A 27,285-nucleotide genomic window follows, 5' to 3' on the forward strand; every position below is an offset into this window, starting at 1 on the left:
TGTGATACCTGTCTGCCTAATCTGTGCCAGATGTGAAGTATTTTGTGACCAAGAACTCTAAACATTTTTCGCTTTAACTGAACTGTGTGAATTACTACATTACTTCTAGCAAACCTTCTTTCTCAGATGCTTAGTTGCACATTTCTACTGTTACACTTCTGATGAATTTCCAGATACATATCCTCGCAAACAGTCTTGATCATGGCTTTAGTCACAGGTTTTCTCATTCGATCTGTTGCAGGTTCATGTATAAGGCAGTCCAAGAAATTATTGAGGATTTAGTGCTCAACAATAGATCAACCCCTTGCTGGGAATACATCTAAGAAGCTACCTTTAGAAACATGTCTGTGAAATAATGTGCCTGTCTGTTGAATTTGGTTGCCTATTATACAATTGTTCTTGAAGCTTTAGCTTTTTAATGTTGTGCTCTTTAACTGTGTTTGTACATGTGCTATTTTAAGAACTCTATACTCATCCAACATTTTGGTTTTGTTATTGCGGGATTGCTCTGTTACAGATTACCTCTTTACGTGAAAATTGTCATGAATTTCCCAGACCAAAAATTAATGTTTATATTAATAAACATATTCTGGCAACTCCAAAAAATGGTATATTAAGAGATAATACAAAATTCATTTAAATTTGAAGGGAGATGATGGGGCAGAGCCAAAAATCCTTCATCTGGGGGCTGCAGTATTACATGTTAGGCAAGATACGTAGAGCAGGCCAGGAATATTTAGATAGAAGGACAGCTGCTGCTACAGGGTACTGTGATCCCTGACCAGCCCATGATTTAGCATTGTCTGAGGGGAGAGAGGGAGTGGGGGATGTCGGATTCCATCCCCACAGAAATTGTCATCGGAGGGTCTGTCCCAATGGAGACATGCAGTGACAGCATAGGCAGCGGAGGTAATGTGTAAAGGAGGTAATGGAAAAAAGTTACAACACACAGCAGGATCTTACAGTATGTTGTAAGATCTTACAACAAGTGTGGGGTTTTTTTTAATTGACACAGAAGCATGTCAGTGTTCTTATGCCTTCACGCATTTGTGTAGTAGCTTTCAGTGAGGGTTTTCCCAAGCTAGCAAAACTGGGTACATGCCAACACAGGTTGAGTGCAAAAAGGGGAAAATGGTATCTTCTACAAAGCAGTGGACATTTTTTTCTGTCTTCTGACATATAACAACTAAATATCCTCCTTTTGTCAGTATTGAAAATGAATAATTGCTACTGCTCTAAAAATGACACTGTTCTAAATCTCCATTGTGGTACACGTAAGTGTGTGTGTACATAAACACAAATACATCTAAGTGTACTATAAAATCTGCTGCTGAGATCAACAACTAGAAAAAGTTAAGGATGTCACCAGGATGAAGTTTCAGTGAAAGGATGTTAAATCTATGTGTAGGAAATGTGCCAGACAGGACATCCACAGTGTACAATCTTTTGAGACTAGAGGACACTGAAAACAAGTATGTGCCTTACACAGAACTCGAGCTGGCTTGCTGTCTACAGCAATAAACCTCAGCTAAGTTGATCTGTGTGCTAAGGGCGCCTGATCTGATTCATCAGGGAAGACTAAAAGTATGTTTGAGAGATTTCAAGAGCCCCTTGAAGAGAAATTGTGTCTTCTGCTAAGAAATCAAAGCTGCTCAGTGGATTATATCATTCTTTTGGCATTTTTCTAAGCTAGAATGGAAGCTCTTAGAACAGCAAACAGCATGAAGTAGCACTTCACATTAAACCTTTGTAGTTAGGCCCGTCTTGGACTTTATAAAGTAGAAGGACTTGGGATCTACTCAGACCAGAAGTCTGCATACAATATAAAATGTCTTACTAGGGAACTGAATGAGGAATCAAAACTGACTCAGGGGAGCACGAACTGCCATACTTGCCAAGACAAATGGAGAATATACTCACATAACCTGGGAGAAGATTTCTGTAATGTTTATTATTATGATGCACCTTGCTCTCATCAGGGCCTGATCTTAAGCAGACATTTTAAAACGACTCAGTTGCAGACAGAAATAGACTAACTTCAGTCTGCAAACCTATTTCATTAAAAGCAGTCTACATTGAACTATACATTCATGAATCGCTGGATGAAGTCACTTCTCTATAACATAATATGCTAAAGTAATCTACTATAGAAGACTAGTACCATAGATTAGTTCTAAAGAGGTAACTGTAAATGCTTTAGGAAATGTTATAACCTGCTGGTTCCAATTGTGTGGTTTTTTTAAGAATACTTTGTTAAGCTGCCTTAGCTGAATTTGATCCATTACTATATAGTGTGATCACTTTCCTTTTTTTTTTTCCTCTCCCTCTCTTTATCAACAAATCCAAAGTCTACGAACAGTAGACGTTTCCCACCTTTTCCAAATATGTACTGAATAGGCTGTGAAATTAAATGTTCAGCAACAAGATGCCATATGCAACTGTTGAAAGCCTAAAGGAATATCTGGGCATCTTCAGATTTCCTAATCGTCCAATGGATTTTTGACGTTTATTCGCCGTAGAGATTGACCTTGCGATTATGGTGGGAATTTTTTTTTTTTCTAGACTTACCAATTGCAAAGATGAATTTGCAAATGTAGACCAAGTCACTGTTGATCTGTATCAAACACATGGAAAAAACAAGTGTCAGGTATGAACATCCCTTTTTGACAGTAATTTTTGAAGCCTAACTGTGACCACATAAATGCTAATATTGTTAGAAATCATTTTAACAACACGCCCAATTAGCTTCTGTACTGTGTGAATACATGCTGCATTCATTTAAAACACAGTCCACACACATAACGGTGCAGGTTTTGTATAAAAATAGCATCTCAGGTGGTTATTAGGTATTTGATTATTCCTGATTAATCTTTAACATTTGTCCTGTTTGCATGCCTAAGCATATACTACTGTGGTGGGTTGACCCTGGCTGGAGGCCAGGTGCCCACCAGAGCCGCTCTGTCACTCCCCTCATTCACTAAACAGGGGAGAAAAGGCATAACGAAATGCTTGTAGGTTGAGATAAGGACAGGGAGAGATCACTCACTAATTGCTGTCACGAGCAAAACAGACTGAACTGAGAGAGGGAATTCATCTGATTACCAGGCAAAACAGAGTAGAGCAATGAGAAATAAAATCAACTCTTAAAACACTTCCCCCCACCCCTCCCATCTTCCCGGGCTCAACTTCACTCCCGGCTTCAACCTTCCCCCCCTCAGCGGCACAGGGGGACGGGGAACGGGGGTTACGGTCAGTTCATCTCACGATGTTTCTGCTGCTTCTTCATCCTCAGGGGGAGGACTCCTCTCATCGTTCCCCTGCTCCAGCATGGAGTCCCTCTCACGGGGTGCAGACCTTCAGGAGCAAACTGCTCCAGCGTGGGGTTCCCCACGGGGTCACAAGTCCTGCCAGCAAACCTGCCCTGGCATGGGCTCCCCTCTTCACGGGTCCACCAGTCCGGCCAGGAACTTGCTCCAGCATGGGCTTCCCACGGGGTCACAGCCTCCTTCAGGTGCCTCCACCTGCTCCGGCGTCCTCCACGGGCTGCAGGTGGAATCTCTACACCCCCTCATCCTTCCTCCATGGGCTGCAGGAGGACAGCCTGCCTCACCATGGTCTTCACCACAGGCTGCAGGGGGATCTCTGCTCCGGTGCCTGGAGCACCTCCTCCCCCTCCTTCTGCACTGACCTTGGTGTCTGCAGAGTTTCTTACATCTTCTCACTCCTCTCTCAGGCTGCAAAAGCTCTCTCCCTCTAAGTGTTTTTCTTCTTCTTAAATATGTTATCACAGAGGCACTGATTGGCTTGGCCTTGGCCAGCGGTGGGTCCATCTTGTAGCCGGCTGGCATTGGCTCTATCAGACACAGGGGAAGCTTCTAGCAGCTTCTCACAGAAGCCACCCCTGTAGCCCCCCCGCCACCAAAACCCTGCCACGCAAACCCAACACAACTACTTAACCTTTTATTTTCTGTATAGTTGCTCAAGGGATCCCACTTTCATCTCAAACTCATACACCCCTCATCAACATTTCCTAATTACATTACCTCTGCCATTTTCAAAGTACATTAAGGTTGCCATTTTGTGATGATAAACACAAAGATCTATTCCTGCCCATCCAGGTAATCTAACAACACAGACTAATCAGGACCGACTCTAACCCTGTGACTGTACATTACTCAAGTCTGCAGGGACTCACACTTACTGAAAAAAGAACAGATGATACTTAATAAATTCTTGTAACCCTTCTGAAAACACAATGTCCACCATTGTGTTACTGTATTAGTACTCTTTATTGCCAAGCCACAGCACTTTTGATCACCATTAGCTTTGTACAACTTGCATTCAGTGGATCTCTACCTAACTGAGGTAATGCCACCAATGCTGTTTGAAGATCCAACACAATGTGGAAGCCAACATGTTTGAGTCTGGGGAAGAAAAACAGACAGAAGGACGAATGGATGCTCCAGTGCTTTAAGTAATGAAGAAAATTGTTGAATGTCTCTGCACAGAAAAAGAGGTCCTCAATGCAAATTCCTTCAGTGTAATGATGGATATAATGGAAAATGTTCGTGTCACACTTCTGCAGTACTCACGAAATACCACAGAAAAACAGAATTTATTGTTCACATTAGCAATCAATAGGATATGGGATATTTGATTTTTTTATTTCCATGCTTCAACCATTTTTAATGGAGCGTATCTCAGTAGAAATTAGCTATACATCAACCAAATCAGCAAGAACAAGTTTCTAGGGACAGAAAGTTAAATGAGAACCACGCTACGGGGTTTACTGTGATGTGTCAGCGGCTGCTTCAAGTTTCGTACCGGGGCTCAGAACAGCAGCTCTGACAACTTCTAAGCAAGTAAGAATTCTGGAACAAGAGAGAATTAAGTTGAATGTCTCTCTGCCGGGCAGAGTATATGGACTGTAGCTGACTGTAGAACCAGACTAGACAAATCAGCATTAAAGATTTTTCTTTCCCCCCAGGCAGAACATCTTACGAACCTATTCAGATGTTTTGCATGTGCCGCTGAGCACAAAGACCTGGATAATGTAGCTCGCTTGGATGTTATGTCATCTACTTGGGTTTCCGAAAGGCTTCTGACAGGATCTTTGGTTCTGAAGACCTGCGAAAGGAAGAGAATGAAGGTCCTCACAGTGCTGAAGCAGGCTGAAAGCCAGGGAAAAAGGGTCAGGATTAAATTGTAATTACGAAGGACCAAATATATTTGTATAAATGGGTGGCTTGCCAACGTCTGGAAACAGCTTTATTCCCACCTCGCTACCCGAAACAAAATACAAACAAAGCAATTAAAAAAGCATCCCAAGACCACTCCAAACCCAGCAGCCGCACAGCCGAGGTGCGGAGCCGCGGCCGCCGACACCCACGGCCCGGCACAGGCCCGATCCGGCGGCCCCAGCCGGAGCCCGAGGCGTGCGGCTGCTCGGCAGAGACCCGCCAGCAGGGGCGCCACGCAAAACTCCCGGGGGACCAGCCCGAAGGCCGGGTCCCATCCGCTATCGCCACCCGGGGCGGCGGGGTCCCGCGGGGCCGGAACGGGCCCCACACGGCCAGTAACCCGCCCCAACGGCTCCCCACTGCGCCCCGCCCACCCCGCCGGAAAGGGCGGTGACGCGTAGGGAGGCGGCCTATCAGAGCTCCGGCGGAAGCACGCCTCGCCCTGGGCGCGGGTCTGCCGGTGCGGGGGCGGTCCCCGGGGCGCGCGGATGTGACCGTTGTGGGCGGTGGCGGGCCTTGGGCAGGCGATGCCGGGCAGGAAGTCTTCAAAGGAGAAGAAGCGGCGCCGCTCGCGCTCCTGCTGTCCGGACGGAGCCTCCGGGACGGATGGCAGCGAGAGGAAGCGCCGGAGCACCGAGTCCAGCCACGGTGCCCTGGAGGTAGCGCGGGAAGCAGGGGCGGGCGGCCACTTCCCCCCACCGCCCGGGAGTGACGGGGCTCGGGCCCGCCCGGCGCCTTCTCGGGCGCCACCCGCCCCTCACCGCCGCGCCCGCCTTCCGTGGCGCCCTGGCGGGCGAGGCCTGGCCGTTGTCACTGCCGTGAGTTGGCCGCGGGAAGGGGCGGGGGGGGAGGCGGCAGTGCCCTCGGCCGGCGGGTTGCGGCTGGCTGCTGCCCGGACCCGTGGCAGAAGCACAGGGCCGGCTACGGGCAGTCAGCACTCGTCAGCGTGCAGCTGCATAGAGGACAAAACTCGGTCGGACAGCGGGAGGGGTGTGCAGCAATGTGGTGCTCCCCGGGGAGCTCCAGCTCCCGCGGTGTTCCCCGTGCGTGTCCCGGGGAGACCGATCTGTGTTTTCCTAGGCGTTACAGATGTGGGGCGCAAGCTCAGAGGTCACCACAGTCGTGGTGCTCTGCTTGCAGGATTGTGAGTCTGTTCTAGGGGGTGTTGGTGCACGAGTACAAGAAGTCACGGCATGCACACCTCGGTGAATCGTGGGGCTGACAAAATGTATTTCTAGCCGGATTTTCTTAACTGCAGAGGTGTCCCGCTGATGTACGGAAGATATAGTTAATGATATGAAGCCCACTTTTAGTCTCAGAAGACTGTGCTATGCAGGGAATTGTATGCCAGTTTCCTTAGTAGGATAACTGTAAATTTTAAGATTAGTGACTTAATTGCACAGCAAATCACTGAGACAGATTTCTTCTGCCTTAAAGCATGATTTCGTATATAAGCTAGGTATTTGCAGATAATATTTTCCAGTTAATATTTAAAAGTACTTTTTGCCACCTGAAGCTTTTAAAATTTCCCCTAGCATTAGAATGGTTTCAGTAACCAAAAATAGCTTCTGGAATGCAGTTACCTTTTAAGCCAAAACACTATCTGAAAGCTCAGAAGTCCAACTTAAGATATCCTTTGCAGTTATGAAGAGAAAAGTGTTGCAAGCACAAAATAAGCTGTAAGTCTCCTTCTACTCTAGTTCACTAGAAAATGTGAAAATTGTACTTGCCCTCCTTGATTTCAGGAAGCAAAATGCAACGTACCATCTGGAGAAAAAGTGGAAGAAGCTGAACAACCCAGTGATATAGAAGAAGGAGGATTAGATCTCAGCGTGTCACTCAAACCAGTCAGTTTCTACATCACAGACAAAAAAGAAATGCTTCAACAATGTTTCTGTGTCATAGGGGAGAAAAAACTACAGAAGATGCTGCCTGATATTTTAAAGGTACTGAAATACACTTACCTTTTATATACTTTTTACAAGCTTGAATGCTTGTGTAACAAAGCACATCTATCTCTTGAGTCTAGTGGACTTCCAGCTTGAAAGCTGCCTCTGTATTTCTTAAAGATTATATCAAGTCTCTGAAAGTGAGACTTTTTAAAGATTTGATATAGTTATTCCAGTTTATTCCTTTTTCCACTGCTCAGCCATTGCTGAACTGCAGGCTGCTTATTTTTATGTCATCTGTCTGTACTGGTTAGTTACATGCAAAAAGACTTTCATAATTGCAGAGTAAATTCAGTAGTGTTGTTCACTAATAAATATGCTGATTTGTTAATAAAAGTTTGATTTCTATTTGTGTCAGCTGAATTTCTTTGTATGGTGTTAAATTAATGTCTGAAATAAGGCAATAAACCCCCTTCTTGATACTCAGCTTCTGAAGCTCTAACTTCTGTGGACTTTAGTGGTAGTATTGCTAGAATGTTACTGGCTTAGAACATATGCTTTTTGAGTCTTGTGAACTGCTGGACTTGGTTAAAATAAGTTAGGCTAGCAGCCTGTACAGAAGAAGAGGCTGCAGTTGAAATGCTATTTGTGTCATGTTCATTAGTAGTTTTAACATTTTTGTCTTTAATTTCATCTTTACGAGCCATATTAATGTGAAGGCAGGACTTCTTCATTTTAAACACATAGTGAATTGCATACAGCCTTATCCACTTCTCATCTCTGGGAGAAGAAAAGAGGTCTGCAGCAGCTGGAGGCAAAGACATTACTGAGTTTGAAAGGAAGTGTCCTGGTGGTGTAGAACCAAACCTACAGTAGAGTTGTGAATGTTACAATATGCTCAGCACTTTCTTATTTTGCTACTTTTATGTGGTATCATAGTTCATTTGAAAGTGTGCGAATATCACTTTATTTAACCAAGAGGACACCAAGTAATATGAAAGATTTAAAGGTAACTAGAATACCCATAAAATCTGTGGCAGTGTGTGCTATGTATCAAGCATGAGAAATGGATCACAATTTACATATTTCTTATGTTTTCTTCATTGTGATGTACAACTGTTGGTGTGTTCTTAATAGCAGGTTTGCTTCAGTTTGTGAGCTTGGATTCAACAGTTAGCTGTGGCTTTGCAGGCTTAACTATGTAATCCACCCTGCTCCTGAGTGATGGAGAATTGAGTGTGATCAGGGCTATGGTTGTTTGCTGTTGCATGCTTCACACGTATGGCCCAGTATTTCTACTCCTCAGTGTTACAGCTGCAGTGAAAACTCCAAGCCATAGGTCAAGTGACTGATAGTGTGTATGGCTTAATTTTTCAGAAAACAACACGCACACTGGTTTTGGTAGTTGTCAAAACTGAAACACCTACTTGGTGTTCTTCAATAATTGCGTCAGTGCAGGTCAGAATAGGGAGGGGACTTGCAATCTGAGTTAACTCTTCATTCAGTACAGTTGGAGTACTACTTACCGTTCATAATTACTCTGTCCTCAGAAATTTTTAGTAGCTCGTGGTCTGTCTTATCTGTCTTCTTAGAACTGTTCCATGGACGAAATCAAAAGGCTTTGCTTGGAGCAGTTGGAGCTGTTATCTGAAAAAAAACTGTTGAAGATACTTGAAGGTATGAATGAAACTTCTAGGCCCCACTGCACACCAGAGAGTAGTCTGCCTCTAAACTGGATTTTTCACTCAGTTTCTGCCTACTTTTTATATATATATAAGTATACACACACACACAAATATATATGTATGTGTGTATATATGTGTATATGTATTAGTATATATATTAGTACTACATATATACACATGTTAATAGTATATATAGTGTGTGTGTATATATATATAAAAAAATATATGCTAGTTTTGATCTTTTAAGCTTGGATGAAATCATCCACTGATTTAGAAGCAATTAGGGACACATTCAGAAAACTGTAATATAAGCTTCTTTTCCTTAGTACCCAAATGAAGCTTTTGACTTGGTGGAAAAAACAAAGCTAGGAGTGTAGAAGTGTTGTTTGAAATCCATTATTTTAGGTAAGCTGATATTCAGTTGCCTCCTGGTTTTCTGCAGGGGAAGCCTGACATACCGCAATACCAGTTCAGTTGTATTAGCAATTGCACTGGAGTATTTTGTGTAGTTAAAGGATTCTTGCTGGATCCCTCTGCTCTGCTGAGACACACAGTTCACATACTTTGGTTAAGGATATGACATTCCAGCTTTTCAGTATCTTATTGAACTTCCACTTGATATTTAAGTACTATAGATTTTATTTGTAAACACATTGCTGTCTTTTCAATTAAATGAGAGCATTCAAGACTTGAATGCTGCGGACTACCTTGTATTAATTCTGTCTCCTGTGCTTTATTTTTAGAGCCTATAGTATTGTACTAGTAATAGCTGTTCTGGTTTGTTTTCTGTAATACAATCTAGCTGAAAAATGCCAACCATGTGGCTAGCAGAAAAGTCACAAATAAGGTTTTTGGTTTTTATTAAGTCTAATTTTAGAACATCTGCTTTAACCTGGGAAAAAAACCCCTCTTCTGCTGGTTGCAGTAGAGTTAATCATTAAGAGTAAACCTAACTATATAGTATTAATTATATTACCTGCCTAAATTTTCATGTTTGAAACTGTGTATATCTAGGCAAGGTTGGAGCTGATTCTGATACTGACGAGGAGGCAGATGGAGGAGTCAAGACTGGAGGTGAATCAGTCAGTCAGTGAGTAAAAGACAAAACACTTAAAAACTTAATTTAAGAATACTGAGCAATACAGGGATATGATCAAATATAATGTTGAAAGACCCAATCGCTGTATCCTTAGTTATGTGATTACTTTAGTTGAATGACAGTGAGCTGTGACTGCTAGCAAGCACTAAACTTATATGGCTTTGTCACTTTATAACATTAAATGTGTCTTGAGCACATAACTGAATTTCACAGTGGTGTTACCACCCATCAGTTGAGCTGTAGTAATTGAACATACAAACACTCCTAGCCTGGAGCAGAAGTGAAGTACCATGATTTAGCTTAAGCCTTGTTGAGTGAGCTAGAGCAGGTGGAGTAACCCCTTCCCGCTTAGATCAGAGAAGTGTGTTAAACGTATTTTCAGTTCAGCTGAGGTGTATCCCTTCTCTTCCACCCTTTGAAGTCCTTCATTCCTGCCCCAGTTGAAGGGCCCTGCACTCACTTGTTCCCATGTTCTCTGTTAGGATGTTGTAGAATGTCTGGAGGTTTAAGAACAGAGGCTTCTGTTTTCTTATTCTGAGGATGGCATCTGTCAGTTTTGTAAAGGCCAAGGCTTTTTAACCTTTTCTTAAAATACTTGCCTGTCTTTTAAAGACAAGTCTTATGTAGTATATTACTAAGTCACTTCTTCATTGAATGGGTGAACTCCTTCTGACAGTTTTCTATGGAAGTAGTGAAGGGCAAAAAATAGTTACCACCCACAATGTATCAAACTTTATGGGTCTTGCTTGTAGAAGACAAGATAAAAAGCTTTTCTGTTTTGTTTGCTGACCTGATTGCAGCTGGTCTACAGATTCAGTGCACAAACGTAGTAAACCTCTGAGACAATACACTGGTGTTGGCCAGATTAAAGTACCTCTTAGTTGCCGGTTTAGTTAGTTCATGTAGACTTACTGTTGTGGTTTAACCCCGGCCGGTAACTGAGCACCACATAGCTGCCTGCTCACCCCTCACACCCCAAGGGGAAGGGGAGTAGAATGGAAACCCCCCCACACCTCATGGGTTGAGATAAAAGCAGTTTAATAGCATAACAAAGGAAGAAAATAATAATAGTAATGACAATAATAACAGCAACAATAATAATAAAACAAGTGATGCACAAATGCAATTGCTCTCCACATGCAGAAGGGAAAAAAAACCCAATGCCCAGTCTGTTTCCGAGCAGCGATCCCACCTCCCAGCTCATTTCCCCAGTTCTATCTGGAGCGTGATGTTCTATGGTGGGGAGCATCCCTCTGGCCAGTCTGGGCCAGCTGCCCTGGCTGTGCTCTCCCAGCTTCTCATGCACCTGGCAGGGTGTAGGAAGCTGAAAAGTCCTGGACTTAGTGTAGACACAACAACTACCCAGCAACAACTGAAGACATCCGTGTGTTAAGAACATTGTTCTCATACTAAATCTAAAACACAGCACTGTACCAGCTAATAGGAAGAAAATTGACTCAGCTGAAACCAGGACACTTACTAAATAGGAACAAATGTATCGTAAAAGTAGTGATAGTAATCCAGATTTCACATTGTGGTCAGTATTTTTGATTTAACACAGACCTGGTTTATGATCCTGTCTGATTCAGAACAAGTTGTGAAGTTATTGAATGAAGTAATTTTCTTTGATCACATCTCATCATAGAAATATACAAGAAAATGGAGTGATACTAACTTCAGTGATGTTTCAGTTTTTGTTATGTGATACAGTTTTAATACCCTCTGACACTGTTTCTTCTAGGGTTTCATTTGGAGCTGATTAGTGACTAGCTCCCCCTTTGCTTTTTGTTACTTACATGATCTGTGAGTAGTGTCAGTACGTCCATTTATGTGGACTAATTTTCTTATTTTGGACATTGCCCTCTACTGGTTATTTAAAAAAGGCAAAATAAAAAAATAAAAAGCTACAAAATACACTAAAAATCAGATCTCTTTATGTAAAGGAGTCTCTGTGAAGTGATTTTTCCCAGTGAACTTCTAAATAGAATGAGAAGACAAACTTGTTTGCTAAGAAAACCATGAAAAATGCCTCAGGATTTTGATGTCTGAAGAAATTATATGATTTTTTTTTTTTAAGGCCTAATTCACAAGTGCTTTACTATTGCAAAATATATGAAATGTTCTTCGGTTTAGAGGTATTGCAGGATTAGTGCTGCTTGATTTCAGGAAAATAGTTTTGCGGCTCCAAGGTGTTTCAAAGCTACTGTTGAGACATGTATTTATGGCCCTCAGCTACAGTAGATTGAGTAAAGTCTTGCTTATATGCAAATAATGTAATGATTTGAGCTGACAAAACAGGGGAAATTGTTTTCATCATTTAATGAAAAAAACAAAATAAGGAAGGCGAGCAGGATTTACCGTTTTTTAAACAGCACGTATCTGAAGACACTTACCAACCCATTTGCCCATGGCAAGTAGGAAAGTTTCAGGAAAACAGTATCTATAGGATCTAAATTGCTGTTTGAAAGTTTACTGTTTTTACACTGTACAGGTAATATTCCGGGAATAAGCAGTGACTAAACCAAAGTGAATTGGTGTTGTCCTCCTTTTTTCATAGCTGTGTTAAAGTACAGCAGAATTAAAACTGACCCAGTTCTTTAACCATTGCTGCAGTTACCAAAAACTGACAAAGCTAGATCACCTTACATTGCTGATGAGAAAGATGTGAGCAGTAATTGACAGCAAAATCAAGAAGAAATTGTGTATAAAAAAAGTAAAAGAAACTGAGAGATGTTGATCAAAGTTACAGAGCAGATTGTTTCCTTTGACGATCAGAATGAAGGAGGTGCCCTTGGTTCTTTGTCTCCATCCTGATAGTTTAATATTTAAGACCCCTCCAAACTGGCCAGGCAAGGTGTGTTGTGTAGGAACTGTGGCTTTTCTTCTCCTTTTAATGCAGTGTGTTAAAAAATAGTATGCCACATACATGGGTGCTATCTTGAAACCTTGGCTCATAGGTTCAGCTGTGTGCTAGCTTTAAAAAAAAAAAAAAAACAAACCAAAAAGGGAAAGCTGTTTGGATGATAGAGAAATAAAGGGATAAGAAGAAATAGGTGAAAGGAGGAAAATTAAGGTTTCATATGAATCATTAAACCCAGTGCTCAGTAAATAGAGCCATATTATGTATTTACAAAATGTCACCAGCCCTTTTTAGTAAATACATCTAATCTTTGGGCATTTAGATTCTTTTTTGCAACTCGTGTGTAAATAAATATAAATGCAATTTTGCAAAACTTCAGAAAACTGTATTTCAGCTTGAACAGCAACAAGTCAGTAGGTAGGGAGGTTAATGATGCAACAGTGAAGAAATAGTGAAAATTGTATTGCTGAGCTAAACTTTGGTTGTTTGTGATCATTAATATGTGTTTAATTATTGTCTGAGTTTAAATGGGTGAATTTATTTGCCCTGGGAAGAGAAGAGACTTTTCAGAATGAAAAAGGCAATTTGTTTGTATTCTCACTGATCATTCTTCATAGTTTGTCTTCATTACTTGTGGTTTTCTTGTAAAGGGCTACTTTTTTCTGCATTCTATTAATGATGCAATACTAAAGCTTTTTTGCTTTAAATCCGACTTGTCTTAGTTGTTTTCATGGGCAGTGAAAATGTGAATAGCAAGTCTTACTCTAGTCAAAAATTTAACTGATTGGAAACATCAGCTTGTTTCTTTCATCCTTGTTTTTTAAAAAAAAAAAAAAAATTTGACAAACTTATACCTTCAGCAACATCCATATGTCACTAGAAATCCAGAAAGTTTAAATCAATACATCTGAAGAAATTGAAAGTGTATCAAAATATACAGACTTTCTTAGAAGGGTATAGTTTGTACTATGTCTTTTTTTTCCCCCAAATATGCAAATACTTATTTGTCTCTAAAGACCTGCTTCTTGTCTATACCATCTAAAAGTGGCAGGGATTTAGACAAGTTTTTTCAGGTACAGGGAAGATTACAAAATTCAGATCTTTATCTGAAGCTTTTGTATAGTATTGCAGCTGTAATTGTAAATTGAACCTTCCTTTTTCTCATGCACATATAAAGTCCTCATTCTGCCATCAGAACCAGATGTCCTGAGGCTTTTCCTAAATTTCAGCTCTGTAAAAACTTCAGATGCTTCCATTAGCATGTAAAACACTTGCTTTGTTATTTTGTCACCAGCTTTGTCTGAGTTTAAACACTAGAAATCCTGGAATACACATGCAGAAGAACTGAAGAAGGCAGGGCCTATGTTTGCCAATAACTGGAAATTGCTTGTACAATACATAGGCTTCACTATTTGTGAGCTCTGTCTAGGTTTTTAACTATGCAGTTCTCAGATTTTTGTAACTATTTCTATGTTAGTTGTCAGATTTTTGTTATTGTTTCTGTGTTACTGTCTGCAATGGTATATGGTTAAACCAAGAAAATTGCTGTATACCAGCCTTCCATCTAAATGACAGAGTTGAAAGGAACTAGCCACTTAATGTCCTGCAAAACCAAGCAGGCATTTTCCCCATCTTATTCAAAAGGTATTATTAACATGTTCTTGAGCTATTTCTTTCCTGTTTCCTGAACTGGCATTTTAGATATCCTTCAACAGAAGGACTGAAAGTAAATTATTTGCTGTGGTAATAAGACTTGTATTAAATGAACAAGCATGCTAATATCATTATAGTGATCATATAGTTCATATGTATAATGTAAATGATCTTTTGCTTTGAAAAATCTAATGTGCTTATTTTTTTCACTGTATGAAAATTTGCAGTTTAATATTTGCTCTTTCAAGAATTTATAGGATCTCTACTGCTTTGCAGTCATGAGTGCAGTTTTTGGTTGTTTTGTGTTAGCAAGGTTAGCAGTTTCAAAGCTGCCTTGGTTTAACATGTTTTGCTCCCGGGTATTGAGCTGTTCACAAGCATGCAATTGCTACCTGATATTTACTGCTCTAGGACAATTTGGTTATCTTCACCAGCTGGAATCACTGAAAGAGCAGGCTACTTGAGTCACTGAACAGATACATTAGCAGATACTTGGCATCTGTTCACTGTCTTCTGTTCTTGTGGTGTCTTCAGATTTCACCTATAATAGTTTAATAGCAGATTAAACTATTTGATTAGCATCTGCCATTTGGGAAACCTTTCCTGAGAAGCAGTACTTCGTATGGATTTTTCCCTTTTTTTTGGATTACTTCCTGATATTTGTTTTAGTTCTCATTTGTCATGGAAAACTACCCTTGGAACAAAAATTTTCAGGGAGCTTACAAGGACTTGGGACTTCTAGAAATACTGGAACTGCAAAGGCAAACTTTAATTTAGGAAGGTACATCATCTTTATGTCAGAGTAGTAGCATAAGTAGGGATCTCAAGCCTCATCTAGAGATTTAGGTGAATGTTTCTTAATGACAATTAAAAGCCCTGTAAGGAAAGTATCAGCATGACTGTTGATAGTTGTGTTGTCAGACTGTCTTCTAGTCCAGCATATGAAGATATTTTTTTCTGTCACAAAACTTTTCCTGCTGGTCTCCAACCCCAGTTACAGCTGATGCTTGGAATCCCAGCTGCCTGTATTGCAGTGCTATGGTCTTAGTCATAGCTGTCGATGACTCTCACCCCTTTTCCTTACCTGTGCTGCTGTCTTACTGCACTCTGCATAACCTGCTGGCATTGTGTACCATATCACCCTCAAAACCAGATTTCTTTGACAGCTATGCAGATTCCTGAAAGTAATAGGTTCTGTACAGAATCCACATGTGTGAGCCCAGTTAAGCATTGTGCTACCATGGAGCATGCCAACATGAAAAAATAGCATTAAATTTAAATTTACAGCATTTGTCACCAACAAACTGTAATAGCTCCTTTCTGCTGAGAAGAGCATACTGTGCAAATAATGTTGTTCTGTTTAAAAAAAAAAAAAAAAAGCTGAGTTTATGTCTTGGAAGAGTGACTTTAAACTTAACTGTCATCCTGAGGGGGAAGTATCTTTAAAGACTGATAAAAAGAGGGAACTCCAAATTACTGTGGTCACTTACTAGCATAGCATGAAAGAAGAGGATATTAAATTTGTATACTGTGCCTTAGTTTTCGATTACCATATCTTCTGCTTCAATTGTTTGGAGACTATTGTTGTGCTATCCTTTCTTAAATCTATACTGCAGTATAGATAATAAGGAAAAAAATATTTCTTGCTAACAAACAAATTAAACAAGGTTAACAAACTGAGAGCAAAACTGAACTGTGAACTGAAATGCTTCTGCTTTGCCACATGATGGTGCAAAATGCCCACCTATGAAGTGAAGTAGTGACTGTTCACTAACAATACAGTTCCATTCAATCAATCCTGAAAGTAAAACGTGCTGTAAAGGTACTTTCAGGTTCTAAAAATTCTTTTACTGACAGTAGGTAGTCTTTAAAGGAGTGTGGTTTTGATGTAATCAGTGATACTGTCAAGACAACAGGAGGAAACTTTACAAGTTTTAGTGTGTGATTTTTTCCAATTGATAATTTCTTTTTAGAAAGAAAAGTTAAAGTAGGTGTACGTAATTTCAGATCCAGTGTTTGAACCATAAAGGTCACTCTGAGTTTTCTGTCAAGGGGCTGATTGTAATTCCTCAATAAAATTTGGTGTCAGAGCTCAGGATGATACCAGAGATGTGAAATTTCTTGCCTGGATACTATTTGTGCAAGACCAGACTTTCCCAAGCGACATGCATTGCTGCCCAGTGCAGGGATAACTACTCATTTCAAGTGTGTGTGTGAGGTAGGATGGGGTAAGGGCAGCCTAAGCAGTTTTGCTCTTAGTGATGAGCAGTGTGTATCACAACTTTATTTCGTCAAGATTTGAGTGATTAAGTATAACGAATTGTTAGGAGTTGTTTAAAAAAACCCCCCAAAACTGGATCCTTCCAGATCTGTTGATGAGCAGCTGGTCCCAGATCCACTGTTCTCCCCAGTTGCTGGCCGTTGGACATACAAGCCCGCAAGGTTTGCATCCCCACTGCCATTGCTGCTCAGACCTCCTTACGTACACAGGCATCTCTGATAGCTGGTGCAGACCCATGATCATCCCCAGCAGCTGACACTCAGACTGTTCATCTTTCAGGTATCTAGCAGAGCTATGGTCCCTCAGTTTGCCTACTTGGAGACCCTGGTCTCTTTCAGGAATTTGGCCTCTGATCTTACAGTCTGTCTGGTACCTGACTCCCAAACCTCTCACCCTGCTTGCTGGCTAGACTAGCCTGAGGTTGGATGGTGAGTTACAAGCATCTGCTTACACACTGATGCATGACGTTGAAGTTCCCCGAGGAAGGGTGTGTATTTTTCATTCTGTCTAGTTTCTGGCAGCACAGTCCCCCAGGCCCCTATGACATCTGGTCCCCTCTGCAGTTGCTGGCGCGCACACATACGCACATATATACAGAGAACAGTGTCCTCTCATTTGGAAAAATAGTATAGCAATAGAGTTCAATAACAAGGCAGGACAGACCGTAGTGATCAGGTCCAGGGCTTGGCCACACAAGTGTACTGACCAGCAACCTGTTCATGCTCTGTTGGCCCTTTATCCTCTTTCTTCCTCTTTTTTCTCCCATGCTTGTTCTTTCTCGGTTTGCCTTGGTCTCTGCCTTTTCCCACTTTTGTTTTTTCATCTGAACACCCCTTGCTGCCTTATGCGTTCCCACACTTCCCCTTAATAACATCCACCAGTACATTTTATACAAGTGTGAAATGCTCTTCCCCAGCATCCTATACAGTCCCCCTTGCTCCTCTAGACAGTAACACCTTTCAGCCTATAAGGTGATTTCTCTAGATGACTGCTCTTACTAGGTTTCATTCCTAGAAAATGGGCTGGTTGCTCTCTTTTCACAACTGTAGGAGGAACTCAGGCAGGGTGATCCCACTGCACTGGTGAAATTACTATGGTTCCTCTGCTTGCCATTTTCCTCTGCTCCTCACAGGGCCTTTGTGCTTATGGTGACTCACCATTAAATGCATAACCTAATGGGCAGGACAATACAACAGAGAACTGAGTGTGATAAGCCTTGGCAAGTGACAGGGGAGCAAAACCTGCGATTTCTGGGAAAGTGTGGTGTAACAGCATCATGGACAGATTTAGCTGGTGGTCTGTGCTGGCATCTGGCCTAACCCCACCGAGTGATGGAGATGGGTGGGAAATGTTGGGACCCAGGAGTCTGGCACTGTCTCAAAGCACTCACTGTAGCAGTAATTGGGGTGGGTTTCAGTTCACTCTAACCGTATGGGAGTGTGCAAGTGCAAAACTTTTCCTCACAGCCTATCCTCTGCTCAATCCACTTGAATTGAACATGGTAATGTCCTGTTGTCTGATGTTCCTTTTTCCTCATGGCAACCAGAAGATTGAGACTCTGGTTAACATGTCTAAACTATAATATAGAGCGGACCTAATTTTATTTGTTGAATTCCTGGGCTTATTTTACACCTAACAGGTGAGGGCTGTAATCCATTTTGCAACACCTCTGGCCTTTGTAGTACAAGACTGATGACTGGAACAGAAAATAAATGAGCAAACTCTGTTTGTGTTTAAATACTTTTCTGAAGGGGTTAGCTGTATATACAGAACTTTCTGCTCAGCATAGCTGTTTGAACATCTAGTTTGTATCCATTCCTTCTCTTTCAGCCCTGCCTAGGAATGTAAAGTCCAGCAGAAATTAAAAGGTTAGGAGAATACTTCTTGAGTTGACCAAGTAGGAAAGCAAACTGAGAGGATACATACAAGTGAGTTCTGAGAAAAATGCATCACAGTAAATAGTCTATTCCTAGTTTATTATAATGACATTGGACAGTATATTTCTTCTGAGGTTTCCTTATTTAAGGTGCAAAACATTTAAAAATCTTTTTTTTCAGGTGCTGTGTGCATATGAAAACAGTTACATATTGTCCTTAATCAAGTATTGTGTGCTACCATACACATTTATGTTGCAATGGGTGCAAAAAGCGGGAGAAACAGAAGAGTATTGATTTGTAACCTTTGCTACTATAGAAAAGGAAATAACAATCAAAATAACTGTCTGTCATACCAATATGGCTAGAAGTATTATGGTGTTCTCCCTCCTGACATAGGCATTGGACACCTGAAAAAAAATATATCTTTGAGAGCATGGGGAAAATAAATCTGTATTCAATTTTAGGAAAAGCCTTCAGGCCATTACTGAAAAGCAAGTTGTTAAAGTCATTATATTTACATGTGTGATACCAGAATACTGCTATCCTTTTTATAGTGCTGTTTAGCTCCTACAGGCAGGATAGTTACATTGATTCCATATTAATGTGTATGAAACTAATGCCACACTGACATTCAGAGTAAGAAATTGGCAATTCAACTGTCAAAATGCTTGCTAAACATGGCAATTGAACTTTTCCTGTGACTCTGGGTCCTTCTGTGAGTGCTGTCCTTCCTTCTTCCTGTATATTTCACAGTGTTTTCACAGTTTGTGTAACTAGTATGTGAAAAATGTGTGAAGGACATGAATATTTCACAAAAGTATCTCCTCTTTGTATAAAACAGTTGAAACTTTACAGGTCAGAGGTAGAAATCTTTAAATAGAAGAAATAGAGAAATGCAGATACTGAATACAGTTTAACAGCTGAGTTGCATTTCCTTTTAAAAAGTGACCCTTTGTGAAACTATGAGATTGTCATGTAGGAGAGGCGGATGGTGGTGGGGTGATGGTTAACTTCATGAAAATATCTTCTTAATTTCAAAAGAAAACAGAAGTATTTCAATGCAACTGAAACTATAGTTTTTTCAAATCATTTAACTGTGTGACAATTTATTCTGAGTTTTAGAGAAAAGGCTCCTAATATTAAGGAGGGGCTACAAGTGAGGTTTGTTATTCTGAAAGGCTAGGGTGTAGTGAAATAATTACTTCATCCTGGTGTATCACTAGTCAAAACAACAACAAAAAAACCCCCACCACCCACCCAAAAAACTTAAGTGCTTAGATTAGCATTCTGTGCGTTCTTTTTGCCTTTACTCATACTGTAGCTGGCCTATTGGCTTACCACAACATAATTTCTTTAGTTAAAGTAAATGTTTCTTAGAAAAGTTCTCCTAAATTGTAAAAGATGTAGATTAAAATGTCTTCTTATTTGTTTCCAGACAGGATAACAGTATAGACTCTACTTCTTCTCTGAGAGAAGACAACAAGCTGGAAGGTCAGGAATCAAAACAAGGTATGTAGTAGAGAAAGCTGAAATTTTGTTTTCTTGATGTTGGGCAGTGACTAATTTCAGATAACTTACAGCTCTCTTTTGAACAGTAGCTTCAATCACAGAGAAGCATCCTCTTAGAAATCAGCTGGTGTAGGGTTACAACCTCTCCCTCAGGCCCGGTTCCAGAAAAGGAGAGGGGAACATTGAAGAAGACATTGTAGGAACTTTGACTTCTTAATTCTGTGAGATTGGAGAGGGTTTTTTGTGGCTAAAAGCTAATTGCAGCTCTTCAAAGTTTGCTAGTTTAGCTTCTGGAATGTGACTGAAGCTCTTGCAAGGCTCATTTGGCTCTTCCTGTCTAGTTTTTCAGCTGAAAAGGAACTTCGAATCATTTCAATTTCTTGGTATATAGGTGATTGCTAATACTGCTATTACTGTTTGCTGAATTCTTCATCATTCAGTTTTAATTTCTGTTGCGATGATCATAAGAGTCCACAGTGCTCTGTTTTGACATCAATAGAAACCCATTATAATAATTGTTTGCCAAAGGACTGCTTGTAATTTAATAATTTTGATCAGTCTTGATATACAAAACCTTGCTTTGTTTGTGCAGAGCTGAGGTCCAAGGGGATGGTGCTTAACACCCACCACTCCTGATAACTAGCGTATTTTACGTGAAGTGAGTGGAAGTGAGTGCCGGTAGAAGTACACACTCAAATCTTTGAATCTCTGAGGACAGATGTTTTGTCTTGTTTATTTTATCTTTTTAAATGCAAAAATGTAGTGGATGAGACATTGAGGTACTACAGTGATTAGCAGAATAGAAAATGCAAAGGCAGGTAAGTTAGTGGTACACATTTGAGTACCTGCTGCATAAGGAAACAGTTTTCTTAACCTGCAGCAATATTCGTTTTATTTCAATCATTAAATGAGCATCAAATAACAACTGCCAGTATTGTTTTGTGCATGAAGCACTAGAAATGTAGATGTTTCTGACTCTGGACTAGACTTCATTTGGACTAGCTGTATGCAGTAATATCAGAAATAGCTTTTCCAATCAAAATGTTGCAAATTGTTATAAGCTATATTTCTCTCCTGTGAAAATCTAACATTATTTGCTTCCTGCAACTCCTATTTCACAATTCAGAATGTTGTCTGAAAGAAGTCTCTTGGAATAACTTTGTGAAAGATGTATTTTTCTGAAGTAATTGGTGAGAAGGAAAGAGTCATAATAAAAGCATCAAAACTTTTAGGAGCAGGTTGGTATGGCTTTGTGAGGAACACTTTAAAAGTTGCTTGTTTTACTATATGGAGTGACCTTAGAACCGACAGATTTCCTGCAGATCTCTTCCACTTTTGTATTATCAAAGGGAATTGATGACTGTTACAGGTGATTGCTTCATAGTTGTTTTTTATGACTTAATCAACCAGAGTATCATGATGGCTTTGGGCTATAGCAGTGGCTTCACTCAAGATGTTAGCTTTAAAGAGCTTTTGAGAATATCAATATAAATTTAAAAATATAACTCTAATCATTCTGCTGAGCTGCAGCCTGCAAATGCTATGGGGACAAAAAGAGAGAATAAGAGGATAAACAAAAGTGGATAAAATAAAGTGTGCTAAAATGAATTTCACAACTGTAGCTGAAGGAAAAAGTAAAAGTTATCAAACTGAAAAAGATAATGAGAAATGCCAACCATGATCTTTATTACTGGATAAAATTACAACTGCAAAAGAGGGAAATAAAGCCCATCAGCTACTTAAACATATATAGGCCAATGAGCTTGTATGAATACTGTATTATACAGTTTTGGACGCTCCAAATTCTGAATGGAACCCAAGGCAACTTTACGCAGCTTCCTGGTTCATACTAATGCTGGGACAGACATGAATGACTGTTAATATTTTCTTTCTGCTTAATATGAGACCAATACCAAGAGGAATCCTGTGGTGGGTTGACCCCAGCCAGCAGCAGGCACCCACCAGCCACTTGGTTACTCCTCCTGCATTGAGGTGGGGGAGAAGATCAGAACAGCAAAAGTGAGAAAAACTTAGGGGTCAAGATAAAAATAGTTTAATAAGTGAAGCAAAGGTTGTGCACTGAAACAAAGCAAAATAAGGGATTTATTCACTACTTCCCTTTGGCAGCCAGATTTTTAGCTATTTGCTGGAAAGCAGAGCCTCAACATGCATAACAGTTACTTGGGAAGACAAATGCCGTAACCATGAACATCCCCCCTTCCTCTTTCTTTCTTGAACTTTTATTGCTGAGCACAACATCACATGGTAGCGAATATCCCTTTGGTAAGTTGGGCTCAGCAGCCCTGGCTGTGTGTCTCTCTCTACTCTTGCCCATGCCCAGCCTCTTGCTATGGGGTCCGAGTGAGAAACAGAGAAAGCCCTGAGGCTGTGCAAGCACTGCTCAACAGTAGCGGAACCACTGGTGTGTTACCAACACTGTTTCAGAAACAAATCCAAAACACAGCACTGTGCAGGCTGCTGTGAAGAAAATTAACTCCATCCCAGCCAGACCTAGTACAAAGTCACTTTCTTTTTGGGAGTGAATTAGGATGAGTATGCTTAGAAGTTAACTTCAATCCATTAATTATGATCCATTAATGCGCTTATTTTTTTGATCCATGGAAATGCTGCTTGGGTGAGCAACATGTTAGGTAAATACTGACTGATGCCATGCAGCAAAACAGAAGAATTTCCATTTCTTAAACCTGTTCATTCCCATTGCTTTTGATCTTTCATATGCTTTATGTCTTGCAAGGTAAAGTTGAAAAGATAGTATTCAAAGTTGATTTGATAGTATGAGAAATAGGAAAAACCACACTGAAACTGAAATATTAATCTTGAAGTTATTGTTACAATACGAACAGGGCAAAACTACTTGGGAATGAAGACGACCCTGGTATGTTCATCTCTTATGGGTACTTTTTATGCATACTGCTGTGAGGAGGATTTTGTATACCTTCAGAATCATTTATGTTTCAGGCTTTCACTTTTTATGGCTTGAAAATTGTTAGTTATCTTAAAAAAACAAAGACCAAAAGTTCTCTGTAAACTTCATCTGTATGGCTTATCTTATATTTTGCAGAGGTGAATTTGCTTTCTTGTCAGCTTTGATTAGAAAGTTGAAGGTGCCACATACGTTGGCTGTATATGTTCCCATATGTGCTGTATTTACCCGTAAACCAGTGTTATGAGGTACTGGATTGGTAACTATGTAAGATACTAAATCAGGAGTGCATTCTCAGTCAGGGTAATTTGCAGTATTCCTAAATTGAGGCTTAAATGCTGTGACAAATCATAGCCTGTGATCAGGAGTGAATATCCAAGTATCTTTTTTTAAATGTGTATAGTAAAAAAATCTTTAATCCTGAATCAGTAAAACCTTCGGAGTTATGTTTTAAAATGTTACTATTGTTAATAAAACCAGTCTGAGATTTTTTTTACCAGGTAGTCTGATGAAGAAAAAAATAATTTTCTTCTTCTCTTCCTCTCTTCCTCTCTTTTGTCTTTGTTTTTTGTTTTCGAAGCAGAGAAAATGCATTTATAGCTTTTTAAGTAGTCATTATTGATTTTTTCCCACACCCTCAGGATAGCAGGAATGTTTTAAAACCCCAGAAAAACAGGTCTTTCCTAAGGTTTTTCTGCAGTGTTCATAAATTAAAACCAGATGCATGCATGTACCAAAAGGTGTTTTAAAACGTTTTATAAAAAGGGTAATATTTTTATAAAGGTATTAGTCATAGGTCTCTGCTGTGTTAGACTGCATTATCAATGTTGGTGTTTTGTTTGTTTGTTTTGTTTTGTGTTATAGTTTGAATGTCTCTTAAGATTCTGATTGCCTGATATAAAACCAGAGCAATTCACAGAGAGAGTGCTTGCTTGGGTTTCCAGCATATTGGTTGGTTTGTTGTTGATGAGCAATCCTTGCAAATCAGTACTTCTAGCCCTGTGGATTTGAGGTTCAGGAACCAAATGGATGGATGGATGGATTGGTGAAAGAGAATCTTTTAAAGCCATATGTCAGTATACTAATTTTAAGAATCAGAGAGTCACAGAATGGTTTAGGTTAGAAGGGCTCTTTGGAGCTCATCGAACCCAATCCGCCTGCTCAAGCAGGTCAGCTAGCACAGATTGCTCAGCACCACGTGCTGTCGAGTTTTGAATATGTGCAAGGATGGAGATGCCACAACCTCTCTGGGAAGCCTGCTCCAGTGTTTTACCACCCTTACAATAAACAAGTTTTTACATGTGTTCAGATGGAATTTCATGTGTTTTAATTTTTGCCCATTGCTGCTAGTCCTGTCAGTGTGCAGTAGTGAGAAGAGTTTGGCTCCCTTGTCTTCATGCTCTCCCATATTTTTAAAGGAGAATTAAAGAAAATTTAAGAAAAATGTTTGCAATACTGTCTGAATATATATTAAATGAAGAATATTTTTGACCTATAGAGGATCACTATAAAGTAGCTTACATAGGAATGTAAACTGCCTGTGAATCTTCATGGTAAGACATTATATGTATTTCAAAACCACAGATCTTTAGTTCTAAAACCTCGTTATTAACAAGGAACACAGCCATAGCTCTGGATAAAGAGCAATTATAAAGCCTTCAGAATTGGTAACTTTGCCATCATCTGACTATAAATTGTTCATTTTAAGCAGGAACCAAACCTATTGTAAGTTTCCACAGATACAAAGGTTGGTGAAGGACTAATAATTTCTGAAGCCAGTGCGTCAAAAGCAATAGTCTCTCTGTAGCCAAATTGTGAGAACAGTTACTCAGGTTCTGTTAGAGTTTTGCTTTTATTTTATTGCACTGCTTCTTCTAATTAGTTTTTTAAAATAAATTCCAACTTTGAGCCAGCACTAAAAGCCAATGCCATAACTTTCCCCATGTTTTTATGGAGTTAAATACGTCTGAAACACTGATTCTGAATGGTTCTGAATTTTTAGTACTGGACCTGACTATTGTGTCCGACTCCTTTTAAAATACATAAAGTAGTTCTAAAGTGTCATTTTTAAAATAACATTTTGAAAACTAGGTTTACTTTAAAGATAATAAACAATAATCAATTTTGCCCTGCAGAGGCTTCCTTGTGATATAAAACCTTGTGATATTTTAACAAGGAAAAGAGATCATGTAACTCCATAGGAGGGAATAAATTTTCCTGGTACTGCTGCTTTGCTATACTGCATGTTCTTCTAAATTGGCATAAAAATGTATTAACACTTGTCTAAATTAGATCAGTCTTAAAAGTTTGAAGAGAAAAAGAAGAGGAATTAGTTGTCTTAAATTCATAGATCTTTTCCCCACTCTCTTAATCTGCAGAGAAACACTGTAAGCAGAAGTGATTTTCTAAGTTAAAAGAAAAATTGTTCTGTCAAGTGACTGTGATTGTTACATTTGTGTTACAGGCAAGGGAGAAGATAGTGATGTCCTCAGCATAAATGCAGATGCATATGATAGTGACATAGAAGGCCCGTGCAATGAAGAAGATGGCCCAGATGTGCAAGAAAACACTGTCAGAAGTGGAGCTGGTCAGATAGATGACCTTCAGAAGGACATTGAGAAAAGCGTGAATGAGATACTGGGGTTGGCAGAGTCCAGCCCAAAGGAGCCCAAATCAGCAACTTTAGCCGTTCCTCCATCAGAAGATGTTCAGCCATCAGCACAGCAGCTGGAGCTTCTGGAGCTTGAGATGAGGGCCAGAGCTATTAAGGCTCTGATGAAAGCTGGTGATGCAAAAAATCAGCACTGAGATTGTTTAGATTTGAATTTCAGTATTTGTTTTGAAGGATGTGATGTCTGTTCTCTTCAGTGCTAAAGTATATTTGGATTGGGTATGGCATTCCTCATTCAAACATGACTGTGTATCCTGACCTATGGCTTAAGCTGTTGATGGTTGGTTTCATTGCCTTTAGTCTGCTCTTCCATGACGTGCACAGAATGGTTTGATGCTTCGCTGAGATCAAGTCTCTTTGTGCTGGGTTATCTCCTCAAGGAGTCATACAATGTGTAGAGCTATGCCAGGAACCTGGTGCCTTCCAGAAAGGTTAGGAGAATCAAATTCTTTATAACCACGTAGTTAGAAATTAACAGCTATTTTATTTATTAGTAACTTGTTAAACTACTTGAGAAACTTGATTTATATGTACTTCATTAAAAATACCATTTTGAAGAGGTCTTTTGTCGTGTGACTGCCTTTAGAATTCTGTGATGGGATTTGAGATTGCTTATTTCTCCTTTGGGCCCAGCTCATCATAATGTAGCTAGTCTAGTTAAAATGAATGATGATTCACTTAAAAGCATACTTAGTTTTTAGAAAGTTGAATTCCTAAGGGAGGGCTTTTTTCCTTTCAAATAAACAGTTGAACCATGTTATTTTCAGAGTTATGAAAGTGCCTGAAAGTGACGAATACCAGAGTTTTTATACTGTTGGTCATTTAATTTTGTCACTTTCCCTGTTGCTTATCTTCTGTGTCATAACTGAAATAAAGAAAATAGAGTTTTTTCTTGACTATGAAGCTGTTTTGTTGAATATTTGGCATAATATTTAGGGCAATGCAGCAAATCAGACTATTTAGAAGACCTTGAGTTTTTAACATTTCACTGATACGGTCATTTCATATCCCCTGTAAATAGGAAAAATCCACCTAATTTCAGTATAAATGTTTTTTTTAGAAAAGGCACTTAATTTATTTATATCTATTACATAAGATTTTAAAAATCATAATTCTACTTTTATCCATTTCAAGGGTATTTCTTTGTAAGTAAATTGTATTATAGGATTAATTTTCCTGCTATGATTTCTTACAAATATTAGAATGATTCTGATTTTGTTTAGAATTAGTGCTGGTTTTATACTTGGCTGCTAATCAAATGCATATTAAAATATTTCTGTGTGTATTTGTTTACATACACACACATACTTTTTTTTTTTTAAATATGAAGTTTATGAATGGTGTCCTTGTTAAGTAAAATGTTCTGATTTTCCCATGGTTGTTACTTAGAAACCAATTTAGATACTTTGCAACAGTAGCATAGATAATTTCCAGATGCTATGTTGTAATATTACTGCAGACCTTGTGCCATTCAAATACTATGTCTTGAACTCTCTTGCAAGGTTTATAATTTTCTTTTTTCTCCTTCCTTTTTTTTCCTTTCCTTTTTTTCCCTTTATTCTCTTTTTTCCTTTTTT

General features: G+C 39.7%; 1 protein-coding gene and 1 long non-coding RNA gene across 2 annotated transcripts; one reads left to right on the forward strand and one right to left on the reverse strand.

Moving 5' to 3' along the window:
• Positions 1–4,273: 4,273 nt before the first annotated feature.
• Positions 4,274–5,733, reverse strand: LOC129199230 (uncharacterized). Its single transcript, XR_008574625.1, has 2 exons — positions 5,006–5,733; positions 4,274–4,871 (listed from the first exon to the last, which is right to left on the reverse strand). It is a non-coding gene; the product is annotated as an uncharacterized LOC129199230 (long non-coding RNA).
• CAAP1 (caspase activity and apoptosis inhibitor 1) lies at positions 5,680–26,602 on the forward strand. Its single transcript, XM_054809328.1, has 6 exons — positions 5,680–5,899; positions 6,986–7,186; positions 8,722–8,806; positions 9,829–9,904; positions 20,020–20,093; positions 25,502–26,602. Exons 1-6 carry the CDS (start codon positions 5,768–5,770, stop codon positions 25,843–25,845), a joined length of 912 nt encoding a protein of 303 aa, XP_054665303.1. The 5' UTR covers positions 5,680–5,767; the 3' UTR covers positions 25,846–26,602.
• Positions 26,603–27,285: the final 683 nt, after the last annotated feature.

Source organism: Grus americana, chromosome Z (assembly GCF_028858705.1).
Source record: "Grus americana isolate bGruAme1 chromosome Z, bGruAme1.mat, whole genome shotgun sequence".
In the NCBI taxonomy this organism is placed as follows: Eukaryota; Metazoa; Chordata; class Aves; order Gruiformes; family Gruidae; genus Grus; species Grus americana.